At 36.1% G+C, this 13,194-nt stretch overlaps 1 protein-coding gene across 4 annotated transcripts in view; it reads right to left on the bottom strand.

Annotated features, from left to right (window-relative positions):
- The window catches only part of sfswap (splicing factor SWAP), a 64,148-nt gene that overhangs the window by 10,592 nt on the left and 40,362 nt on the right, over positions 1–13,194 (bottom strand). For 3 of the 4 annotated variants that reach the window (XM_030149088.1, XM_030149087.1, XM_030149090.1), the window contains 4 exons: positions 8,468–8,823; positions 4,690–4,821; positions 3,379–3,519; positions 1–73 (listed from right to left, as the gene is read on the bottom strand). In XM_030149088.1, coding sequence (XP_030004948.1) covers positions 1–73; positions 3,379–3,519; positions 4,690–4,821; positions 8,468–8,823 — 702 coding nt within the window. The remainder of the gene's footprint in view (positions 74–3,378; positions 3,520–4,689; positions 4,822–8,467; positions 8,824–13,194) is intronic. The other variant, XM_030149089.1, reaches the window with a different exon arrangement.

Below are 13,194 nucleotides of genomic sequence, written 5' to 3' on the forward strand. Positions count from 1 at the left end.
CTGAGTTATTTTGGACTGAACTGAAGATACTATGGATGAGGACACAGCCTTGTCTTTCTCCTGAGAGCCATCCCTGTAGAGCGAAAAGAGGGAGACAAAGAAAGAAACAAAGAAAGAAAGAGAAAGCCAATCATGTTAACAGGAGAGCATATACAATATTTATCACATCGTTCTGAAATGCTCAATGTTGGACAGACATCAGAACAATGGAAGGCAGAGCAGAAGGCGAGTGAAGAAGCAAAGAGCAAAGAGAGGAAAGGCACATGACCTGTAAAAACTAAAATATCTACCAGAGATAAAATCCACCGCAAAAACAATATCAGGTGCAGCCGAGTATAAAATCATGCACACACAGTTTAAGTGCCATGTCGATGTCTCTCTTCCTTTCTGACATTTCATTAAAAATTCAAAGTCTGAAGTCTGAATTCAGTTCATTAGATTCAACAGGTGACATGAAGTAGCAGGGTGGATGGCGGCTGATGCTTTTGAGGTTTCAGACTTCTGGAAGAGGGACAGTGCTGGACGCAGTGCTCTGACAGTTTGAGGATGTGAATTTCAGCATTAAAAGTTGGTCTTATGATGGTGTAGCACTCTATCCATACCCTGTACAGATACATGTCAACCAAAACCACATGGAAATCATGTTAACCTGTATTAGTAAGCTGCTTCAAAAGAAATTGTGGAAAAAAAAATAAGGCAATGTTGTGTCAAAATAATCTGGCTCATATAGTGGCTCTGATAATTGCTGCTCTGAACAGGACAGAGCAATTACTGCGGTCACCCAACAAAGGGAAAAAACAACCCATCTTTAAAAAAAAACAAAAAAAAACAACAGAATTATCTGCCTATTGAGGTTGGCTGTGCTTATACAAATATAATGTTTTTAAATTATAGTGTTCAGTCTGTCTTTGCACAGAAAGGAGCTTTCATCTCCATCTATTATTATGGCACAAATATTTACAAAAGTATCCATTAAAAATATATTTAAAGGGAGCGGCAAGGGTGGAAACAAAAAATTGAAATCACTAGGTACGCTGACCAGCACATTTTCAAGCTAAACATTCCCTTAAAATCAATTAAACCCATGCATAATAATTTATTAGCCAAGCTGGATGGGTCCTGAATTTGACAGTTGACGTTATGTTTGAGAACAGAAACTGAAAACGCAGCATATAATCAGGCTGTGACCTGCACCTCTGTTTAACATGTAATAGGTGGTTCTTTCCATCTTCCTCTTGACGACCACTGGAAAATGTGAGGCTCCTACACATTTCAAGTCAAAGTAACACTGGAACAAAGGAAACTGACTCTCTGCGGACCGGATACTTCAATGAAAGGGTTTTGAGCTGTGTGGGAGATGTTCTTTATCCAGACTTCAAAGTGACATTGCAGCAGATTAATTCAATTTCAATGTTCAATAAGAATGTTTTTTTTTTTTAAAGCTGAAATAATTACTGTAATATTGGCATTTGCTCTTGCTGCTGTATGCCCCTTGTCATCACACACCTGCCTGTCAGCTTGTTAACAGTTTCCACCTCCCTTGTGTTCTTTGCTGAATCAATGACGAACTCCGCGGCAGCTTCCACACTCATCTTTCGAGCCCAATCTCTGTGGAATTCCTCTGCAAACAGCTCATTTCTTGAAAGTTAATGTCACACTGGCTTTAAAAGAATTTACCCTGTACACCACTGTTTCTCAACCTTTTTTTGAACAAAGGCCCACGAACGGCATTATGTGTCTCTGTTACTGTGCTATACGTTGGAGTTTACAGGGAGTCTTTACACAGGGGTCCCACCCCAGTAGACAAACACTGTAATAGTAAACCACCATCGACATGGGGGGAATCTGCTGCATCTCCTTTGTACTAATAACCAATGAGTCAGTGATTTTTTCCCTTCCCATCCTGTGCTCGCTGCTGTACACCTTTTCACTTATCATGTCTCCACATGTAATTACTGAATTCTTTGTTTGTTTGTTTCAGTTTTAATTGTGATGGTTTGGTGTGACAGAAGGCTTGTCCTACTCAGCCATCACAGTACAGTAGGCATACATTTAGAGAGTGTAAGGAGGTTGAGCTTTGCATTTGTTGTCCACTGCCTACATTGTGTCTTCTGCCATTTGAAACATAATTTTTGGTGCTTTTTACTGTTTTCGCTGGTGAAAATTATTCAAAAGCAAAAAAGCAAAAATGGCTGATGTTGTAAGCATGTTTGAAGTTACAACTGTCATCCCTAGAACTCACTTTCATGTTCTTGTTTTGTAAAATTAAAATGTTTATAAATAAAAAGCGTCAAAAAAAAAAAAAGCAAGATCAGCAAGATTAAGTTTCTGTTATCATGGTCATCCATAGCTCTTTACACATAGCATTATATGCTTCTATCCAAACTCCATTCAAAACCCCTTTCAAACCAAGAGCACAGCATTATTCATATTCATTATTGTTCCATATTTCATATTAACAGTTTTTTTTTAAACATATCTTTTCAAAGACTGTTACCTGGTATCTACTTATTTTGGTCTCAATGCAAAGTAATGGAATGAAACATTGCTACATCACTGTATAATGTCAATGATTTCATTATGTAATGATAGAAATGTGAAATTTTGTATCTTGCAAAACATTTAAAGTTAGACATTTCAGTGTTTGGTTGTATTATCATATGTCTTATGTCCGACTGTGGAACAAAGTTGATATACACTTAAGTAAGAGCCAAGAATGGACAAGGGAAAAAAAAAAAAAAAGGAAAAAAGAGTGTTTATGGCCACCATAGATGGGTGGGGGGTGTTTAGTTTAGAATCTGAACCTTCACCACTGCGTATTATTTTATATTACATTTTCAAACGTTAAAATGTCACCAAATCTAATGAGCAAATCTTTAAGCAACATCCAGTCAGCTACAAAATACCAGCAAGGTGAGACTAAATAAAAACATTAGCTCCTGAACATTTTCACAGGACTATGACTGTTACTCCTAGGGGGAAAGCAATCTATTCAGAAATGAGAAATTTCTTCAAAACAGAATTTTTAGGTGGACAAAACCATTAGATTAGAGAACAAAGTGCATCACATTTTTGACAGGTTGCTAAAGCCAACCCTTTGTTTCCAAAAGGTTTAAGATCTTACATTTATATATATATAAAAAAAAAAAAATTGCATGACTTTTAATAAAAAGCTCAGAGAGAAATAGTATCTCAATTCTCTGTGTGCTTTGTGCATCTAGTGGATTGACAATAAAATAAATAAATAAAAAAATAAAAATCTTTGAATCTTGAGTCCAACCATGACTCTTTGATGCTGTAGAGAACAGACTTTAAGTTAAATGTGGGAATGCAATCTAAACAGTTCTTTGTCTGACTGACAGTCTCGTAGAGGATTACCTGGAGTGGGCCAGGCTGGAGGCGGGGCTAGCTGCTGGCGACAAAACTCTGCCTGGTGAGGAGTATGGGGAGAGAGAGGAACCCACAGCTTTCATCTGTCCTGAAGATGACAAGGAGCTCCTCCTTTTTTCAGCAGGGGATCTGCATCACAAAGACATGGCAGTGACAGCTTGAGTAAAAATATTCCAAATTCAGGCAGTAACATCAGTCAGGGCACAATATATAAAGTGAGTCGAATTATTTCTGTAGGGAATGCTCATGTACAAGCAAAGCCTACATGAAATTCACATAATTCATTGAAGCAGATGATGTCCACTCCAGCCTATGTTGGCGGATATTTTGTTTATTGAATGTCTTTTTTCTTCTTCTTCTAATATGCTTAAAAAAAAAAAAAAAAAAAAAAAAAATAGGACCAATGGCCCTGTAGCTTACCGGCCAAATTAAAAGCTTGGGGAAATGTATCCAGATACCATTTATTATCACCCAGTTATGTGTATTTATTATATTACAGAAATAGCCCACGTTTTGGTCATATTCCAATCAGATCTGTAAAAAATTCCAATTCCAACTTGATATCATTGATACTTACTGATTTATTGGATCAATCCACTTCCTATCTCTTATAATGAGAACATCTTTCAAAGTCGCACCAAATCCAGAATCAGATCCGGATCAAAATAATTTCAATACCTTGTGTTGACATCATCATAAAGAAGCTGTATACCAAGTCTGAAGTCAATCAGAACTGGAGATCCTGATCAGCATGTGGCCATTATGTTTTGGTCATCTCCCCATCAGGGCTGGACTGGAGAAATTTCAACTTGATATCATTTATATTTACTGAGTTATTGCATCGATCCACTTCCTATCTCTTATAATGGGGACATTTTTCAAAGTGGCACCAAATCCAGATCAGATCCAAATAATTTCACTAACTTTTGTTGACATGATCATAAAGAAGCCGTATGCCAAGTTTGAAGTCAATGGGAACTGTAGTTTTGGAGAAGAAGACGATTGAAATTTTTGTAACGGACAATGGACGACAGACGACGACGACAGATGACGACAAACGACGCTGACGGATGCCGCTTGACAACAATAGCTTACGGCCTGTCGGGCGGTAAGCTAAAAAACTATCGTCTCACATGACCTCTTAACACTTGTAAGAAATAAACACACACTGTGGCACTGGGGCCGACTCTTGGTAGATGTGAGTCAGTGTTTCCTGTGTTAGAATAAACAGAGGAGTATGTGAGGCCTGATGGTATCCCCATGCCCCAGAGATGTTATGACACCTGCCGTTACATTTACCTGGATCTGGAATGCCCCTGGGGCACGTTAGAGCTGCTGCTGTGATGATAGCGCTCCCTCTCCCTCTCCTCACGCCTTCTTTCTGATGACGGGCCCCTCCTGCTTCTTCTCCCGGGAGAATATGAACGGGATCTGACCAGGCAACAGGACAAAAAAAGTGTAAGGAGGAGAAAAACCGGTGCCAAAACAGGAATAAAAACTGATGAAAGTGAATTGACTGAGAAAAAACAGTGAACAAAAGACTGAAAGAAAAAAACTGTGGAAAAGATTACCTAAAAATGTTTAGGAATTCAAAACATATTTCCAACATATCGTGCTTAAAAAGCTACTACAGCATGTCAAACAAGAACAAAAACATGTGTTACAATGATACATATATATATATATATATATATATATATATATATATATATATAAAATATGTTACAACACCATTGTTTCATTGTGTCTGTAAAAGCTGAGGTATCATGTGGAGTTCTGCAAAAGTCAGTTCTGCCAAATAATGAACTCCCTTTTAATTAATTTTTAGAGATGATAAGGATCAAACGCTGGTACCTACATTATATTTTGGTCTGTTTTAGCTTATTAATGCTCATTAGCGCATTTCAATCCTGTGGGGACCTGTTATTTAGCAGAATTAATTTTGTATCTGCACACTTTTCCATTTCCTGTGTTTTTTTAGGCCAAGATGAGTGTTACATGTATGAAATGCATGTTAATAAAAGCTAAAAGAGACCAAATATAAAATAAGTAATACTTGATAAAAGTGGGTGTATTATTAGGCAACATTTAGCACTTTTAATTCTTTGTGGTTTTCTTTTTTCTACTTGTAGTAAGTGCTATACATATTTCTGAACCATGACGTATTAGAAATATATTTGTAAAAGATGGTTTGTTTGTTGCAGAGAAATTAGCTCCATTGTTCAAAAACAAGGAAAGGAGCCATGAAACAGAAATAAATAAAACAAATAAATACTACTTAGAAGAATTAAATAAGAACCAAATATTACCATTGTGATACGCATTTGTGCTACAGAACTCAGCCAAAGGGTAAAAACAGAAAAAAACATTGTTATATGAATTACTTTAATAAAATCACATATATTGTCTATGTGTAAATACTGATTTTCTAAACCAGCATGAAAACAAAACATGATTAAATATTTATGGTTATTATGAGACGTGAATTTACTTCTATGATTTGCCTCCATAAAAGGTCAGTGCTAGCAACATTTTCTCCCACTGACTGGAATGCAGAGCACATCAATGCTTTACAAAAAATGAAAAAGCCAAAGTTAAGAAAATAAATGATACCTCTCTCATACAAACAATGGTAAAAGAGAAGGCTGTGCTCGGGTGGTAAAAAAAAATTAGTTATTTTTAGCAAATTAAATTTATTGGGATAAAATCCCTGAGATTGAACAATAGCAATATTGCACAATTTAAATACAAAACATGAAGACAAAACAATTTACTGTTAAGCTTTAAGCTCTTTTTCTGCACTTCCTTTTTACCATTTCATCTTAATTTTGTTTGAAATTCTTTTTTTTTTTTTTTTAATATAGTTTCTTTTTATTCTTCATACTATTTTGCCTATTTCCATTATCTTGTAAAGTTCCATCTTTTTCACAAGAAGAGGAGAGGAAAAAAAAGGCAAGGATGAGAGACAAGTGAAGCAACAAATTATTTTCTATTAATATTTTGTTCATATGAGCACAGCGTTCGTTCAAGATCAAGCTGCGGTGAGATGTAAATCAGAGGGTTATTAATCATGTTCTCAGCCTGTCACATTACATGTCTAATACCTTTAACAGCAGCTACACTGATCTGGTGTCTGGCCTCTTTCAGGTGGTTGTATTATAGATGCGCTGTATATATTCAATAGTGACAAGTGACATTTTATGGCTATGTGACATTAGTGAGACTAATGGCTTTAAATGAGATTTAAACATGATATCTGAAGTTTGGATGAAGCAGTAAGAGTGCATCTGGGTAAAGTTGCACAGCTTTGGAGACACAAAGAATGCTTACCCTTGTTAAGCTGTTTTCTTGACAACACAACAGGACATTCAAACTGTTGTCAAAATGTATATATAACCAAAGACATAATGAAACTAGAGGACAGTCTACAGAGAGATTAAGTCATACTCCATCTTGTGTGTCACATGGGAACCAATTTTCAGCGAAAGATAAATTTTCTGACCCCATTTGAATGTTATCAATTACACATAGGATGTCTGTATCAAATCGAATCAAATCACAGTTCGTTATAAAGACAAAAAAGCATAATTTAGTTTTGTGTGAAATCATTTAGTGAACCAATATCTGTTTTGTGTAGTATACATCACCTACACAAACATGACCTTGCAAAAAGTATTAAAAGGAAAAGAAAAGGGAAAGTTGGTTGGTTATGATGGCATTTGAGTGTGTAGTATTCAGAATTATATATTTACAATTCAGTGGTTTTACAACAACCTGCAACTTTGTTAACTTAAAAAATGTTTAGATTGCTAAACATTATAAATAGGGTTCCTACAGGTTTCTACAAGTCAAATTTAAGACTTTTTAAGACCTTTTAACGACTACTTCAAACATAATTTAATACCCATTTCACAGCTGTTCCCTGCCACTCATGTCAACCAGGCTGAGAATGATCTTTTCTCCAACCAGACATTATTACATTTGTACTTCCTCATGTTTACTTTTCCCTTAAGGTTCCCAAAGTCAGCTGCATCTGTATTGGGCTGAATGTTTCTCACCAGGGGTGACAACGTTAACAATAACTAGTTCCAAATTTCAATATAAATTGTCAGGTGTGAAAGGGTGGAACTGAGTAGAATAATGTTACTTTCTTTGCAGTTTGGACATTTCCCAGACACATTTAAATACAATACAGCCAACATGTTTATGGCAACATAACTAAAGACCTACCATATGGAATCTAATAAATTTTACAAACTTTTTTAAGGAATTAAATGCAGATTTGTAAACTCAAGACATTTAAGGCTTTTTAAGACACTGCGGGAATCCTGATAGATGTAATTAGTGACACAAGTCAATCGAAAAGTCTTGTTTCTTGTCACTGCCTACTGTACATTATTATTCCAAAATGAACTCTATAGTGGTACGTCAGAAAGAGCAGCTCTTCACCTATGTACATTTACCTGTAAGAGGCGAAAGTAGATCCGAGACAAGCATTTTTCACAATAAACTGATAAGTAAAATAGTAATATTTAATGTTACTGAAGCATGACAAATGAAATTAACGTGCATTTAAGAACTACTTTTTGTGTTAAATAATCTGATGGAGAAAACAGAGGAAGAAGTGTTTTTTAAATCGCAAGATGTCTTGTGTGGTTCACAACCCAAACATATTCAGTTAACTGACAGAGGAGAAAAGAAACCAGAAAATACTTCAAATTGAAGAATCTTATAGCTCAAACGTTAATTGTAAAATTAGTGCAGCTCTAGTGAGGATGATAATATGAATAATCATTCCAATGTTAATGTGCAGTTGTAGCCAAACGTTTAGCAGTGACACCCATTGGCTCGTTAAATAAAAGGGATTTCTTTTTGCCTTTGAAACGTGCTTATACTTGTTCTTCAGTGAACACGTGGAACACAGGAAAAAAAAAGTCAAAAATTTGAAGTAGCAAAGCTTGTGAAAACAAAATTTATGTCACTGCCAACTGTTTTGGCCACGACTGAAGTTAAATAGTCAGAAATGACTCCAGTCAAAACAGCCAGAATCATCTTGGTCTAAACCACAGTGTCTTACCGGGACCTGTGGCCTCTCCTGTAGGCACTAGGAAGGGAGTGCCTATTCTTTGATCTTGACCTCGATCTGGATCTTGACCTCCTCTTGTGTTTCTTCTTCTTTTTGTCTTTGTCTCTTCCTTTATTCCGGTCTCTGTCTCTGTCTTTGTCTCTTTCTCTGACCTTGTCTCTGTTTCTGTCTCTGTCCCGGTTTGACCCTTTGGAGGTAGTATAGGAGGATGATGAGGACGGGGCCTCCCTGCTGCGATAGGTTCCCTGGCTCTCCATGGGGGGCCTTTGATCCTGAGGATACGCAGGTGGCACAGAAGACACTTGTGTAGGCAGCTGGTCAGACAAAGCAGAAAGGGCTTCCTGCATCTGATGACAAAAGAAAGCAGAGAGGAAAATATCAGTGGCCGCATTATTAATGAGTTTGAAGATAAAAAGAAAACAGTCCATTGATCAGTCAGTCTTGTTCTTTGACATTAGGGACAAAGGGAATTCCCAAATGACGAGTATCTTTGTACTTCCATGGGCAATCAATATATGTATCAGCCTATCTAATGAGATGCAGGAGTTACACAAGGTTGAGTGGGTAAAAAGATTAAAGGTGTATCTTTGCAGCACTGAAGTATCCACTCTCACAAATGTTTGTCAGATGTCAATCTGATAATCGGTGTATACAAGATACAACGTGTAGAAATATGGACAAAAAAAAGAGTCAATTCATTAATGACTGCAGTTTTTATCTAATGATGTGAAGGATTTCTTTTTTACTTCTGGCAGAACTGATGTAGCTAAAATTCAAGGGCAGCATTTAAGACTGTTTGTGGAAAACACGATAGTAAAGAGTGAATCACTGTGAAACATGAATATTTCTGAATACTTTCTTCAAACAGCACTTCACTCAGCATTTTTGAGTGAGTGAAGCCACAGCCACTCAATCGCTGATATGGTTACATTGTTAACATTTCTCCAAACTGATCGAGTACGCAGTTTACTATGAGTTATTTCATTTTGCTTTGATGTAGAACAAATTCTCTAGTTACCGAGACAGTCACAGTGATGTCTTCAACTGCTCCCAGTCAACTTGTTGCCTTCTTTTACAGCAGGTAAATTGTAAAGACTTGGAAATTTCTCAATTTTAAGATGCGTCACAATGTGGACTTCTACATCAATCAAGTAAATCAATGATCAGGAGATTTCAGTTCACATAAAATTACACTATGCTAATGCTCATTAATAACTTTTCTACCTCAGCCCGGACTATTCATTTGCAAAATTATGTCACTTCTGCACCAACATGCATTGAAGTATGGGTTAACTTTAGGCTGATGTTTCATCTGACTTGGCATGTGGCGTTAGATAAACTACACACATAGCATTTTGAAAGCGGACATGTGGAACATTATGGATTTTATGAACTTGCTGAAAAGCATGAACTGGACTACTAAATCTACTGTCGGGATCCAACGAGTCTGAAGGACCACATTAGTCATTTTCACCCTGGACTAAAATGTGCAACCATAAACACACCAACCCCTTTTAAGCCAAAAAGAAAAGAAGAACCGCTTTTAACTTTTCTGGTCAATTCCAACAGGGTTAAGTGAATTATCCTGTGGCCTGTGTCTGTGGAAACCTTCATGGCATAAGGATTTACATTCTTATTCGAGCGATGAAACCCGTGGGTTTTGCTGTTAGTTCAGGACCATGGTATCATGAAGCCACGTTACTGAAATAGCTAGAATTATATCTGCAGTAAATGAAATCAAAGCCCAGATACCTGGAAGTCATTTGAAATATTCAGTCCTGGCAGTGATGTGACCTTTCTTAGAGATACAGTGTGAGAATAAACTTTATTTTCATGCATCAGTAGTTCTTGTACTGTCTGCAGATAGATCTCTGTTTTGTTTTTTTTGACAGCTATGTACAGATACTGGTATGCACAGCTGTTTATATTACGGACTGCTGAGGTCTGATTCATGAAACAAGTTAAGATTTGCCTGACCGCTAGTATTGAGTAATGACATGCAGAACTACAGAAAACTGAGGATGTAACATCAGGATTTATTTTGAATCACTGGCAGTTGGATTATGAAGATTCACACCGATCGTAAATTGTTGAAGTAACTTAAAATGTGTAAAACGTACACAATAAATAGATGCTTATTAGCAGAGTGTGTGAAAACAGCTTTATTACCTCCCTTATAACCAGAATTTTACAACAATTTTGCACGATGAGCTGATAAGTTGAAAACTGTATGAAGTTTTCTGAAGCTTTTTTTCCATTCTTGATTAGTGTCATTCCATAGCTAGCAAGCACTGGTTGCAAAATACAATACAGGCAAATTATGAAATGGTGCAATTTATTTTAATTTAATTCAATATTATTTATTTAGTGCAGAATTAGGGCAATTATCATCTTGAGGCACTTGAAATGGTAAGGTCTATTGTTTAAATGAGTAAATAAAAACCACTATGAATTGTAATATTGACATGCAATGCTTGTAGAATCACAATATATGCTGACTTAGGAAACAAGTGCATCATACCTGCCCTACAACTTTAAACATTAAACAGTTTACAGTTTTTGTATATTAGTATGTTTGCTTTATCTGGTATAATATCAGCAGACCCTCATAGATTTAGTGGGGCAGAGAATTAGTAGTTATGGCAGTGATATTTCTTGCTCATATATATATATATATATATATATATATATATATATATATATATATATATATATATATATATATATATATATATATACACACACACACACACACACTTAGTGGGAATGAAGCAAATACAGCTGTTAACTGTGTTACTCATCTCATGAGCAACTTATACAAAACAGGCACCAGAGCAAATAATTTTCTGGAAATTACATGTTTGGACCGTGTGTTTTTAATGGCGCTAAGTGTGTGTGTGTGTGTATATATATATATATATATATATATATATATATATATATATATATATATATATATATATATAAACTGTTTCGGTACGCACCTGTTCAGTTCATCACACAGCTGTACTGAAACAGCACAGTATGTTGAGAAAATGAAACGGGAACGAAAGACGTTGTTTGATGCAGAACTTTAAATCCGTGCAAGTTCCACACGGACATATGGAAGGACGCGCACATTGACCCAAAATACAAAATAGCAGCTGTTATAAGGTAAAAAAAAACAACAACAAATATGATATCAACCTGGAAGGAAGAGACTGAAGACCCTCCACCATCATTACAGTCCTGTTTGGGATCACTTCGGGCTCGGGTGAAAGACAACAACGGGGAAAGAGATGGCGATAAAACGGACATTATTTGCCGCCAATATCCAGTAGTTCTCAAACACTTACACTTGCTCTCTCTCTCACTCTCTCTCTCACACTCATTCATGCTGTATAATAGAGGAATAGAACCCAGGAGTTGGATGTTGAAAGTATGTAAAGCTTCACACCAGCATTAGCTATGGACACCCCCCATGTTTTTGATAAATTACATCCTGCATGCGCGCACACACACATACACAAATACACAATGTGGCCTATGCAGTTTGTTAGCTGTCCTAAAATAAATAATTTGGTTAATTTTGTTGTCAGTGTTGCTCTTAAGTTTGTTAAAAGAGAATATGAGTTTGCTCTTTTCTTAATATTGCACTTCATGTGGAATTTTTTTGTTGTTATTTTAATGCAGAATGTGAACTGACAGAACTGTGATTTGATTTTTGTTGTTTGTTCAAAATCACCTTTCAGGGAAAAGTGCAATACTAATGTTTAAAATACATTTACCAATATTTTATTTATTTATTTTCTATTTGATTTATAGCAGCAGAATTATATGAGTCCTGTTTTTATATATTCTATTGTCTCCAATGATTTGGGGAAAAATGTTCAAAAATTCATAATAAATGCATTAAAGACATTTTGAGGGGTTTTCTTTCTTCCCATACCAAATCCAAAAAACCCCCAAAAAAACCCAGAACCGTGGCTTTCAAAACCGAAAACGTACCAAACCAAAATTTTTGTGTACCATTACAGGCCTTATATATATATATGTATATATGTTTATTTATTAACATCCTTTCCAAATTACTGCTGATTAAAAGATGGTACAGATTAGACAACACAATGCAGCCCTCTGGCTACACACCGGGTTCTAAGTGTCAGCTGTTAAGTGGCTCTAATTACTCCAATGTGCTGCTGGATTTACCATGTAAAAAAGATGCTCCATCAGTGGATTAAACACAACAATAAATCTTCCAAGGTCAGACTTTATTTTCAAGGGTTAGCTCTTCAGTTGCCTCTAGGTGCAGCCATGTTACATATGTATGCACTCATGGCACCAGAAAGGAGTCTTCGTAATGACAACTGTCAAATGGCATATTTATATACCAACGTTAACATCAATTTTATAAATGGTACAGTTTTAAGTAATGAACATGGAAGCCAGAAAGAAAATGAATGTGTGTGTCTCCACAAATGAAAAAGGAACACCAAATAAATTAAACTGTCCCAGTTCAGCTCCATAAATTTAGATGTTCACTGTTATAACTTCAATCTCTCCATTTCAATCACCCCACCCCATAACTATCTACTTAAATTGGAAAGAAATGGGTGGAGCATAAATAGAGAGAATGAGGGAGGAGTGTGTGTGTGTGTGTGGGGGGGGGGTGATGATGAAAGAAGATGAAAGGAAAGGGGTAAATGAGGTAAAGAAGTACAGATGAGAAGGAAAAAAAG

The sequence above is a fragment of the Sphaeramia orbicularis genome, chromosome 12 (assembly GCF_902148855.1).
Source record: "Sphaeramia orbicularis chromosome 12, fSphaOr1.1, whole genome shotgun sequence".
Lineage (NCBI taxonomy): Eukaryota > Metazoa > Chordata > Actinopteri > Kurtiformes > Apogonidae > Sphaeramia > Sphaeramia orbicularis.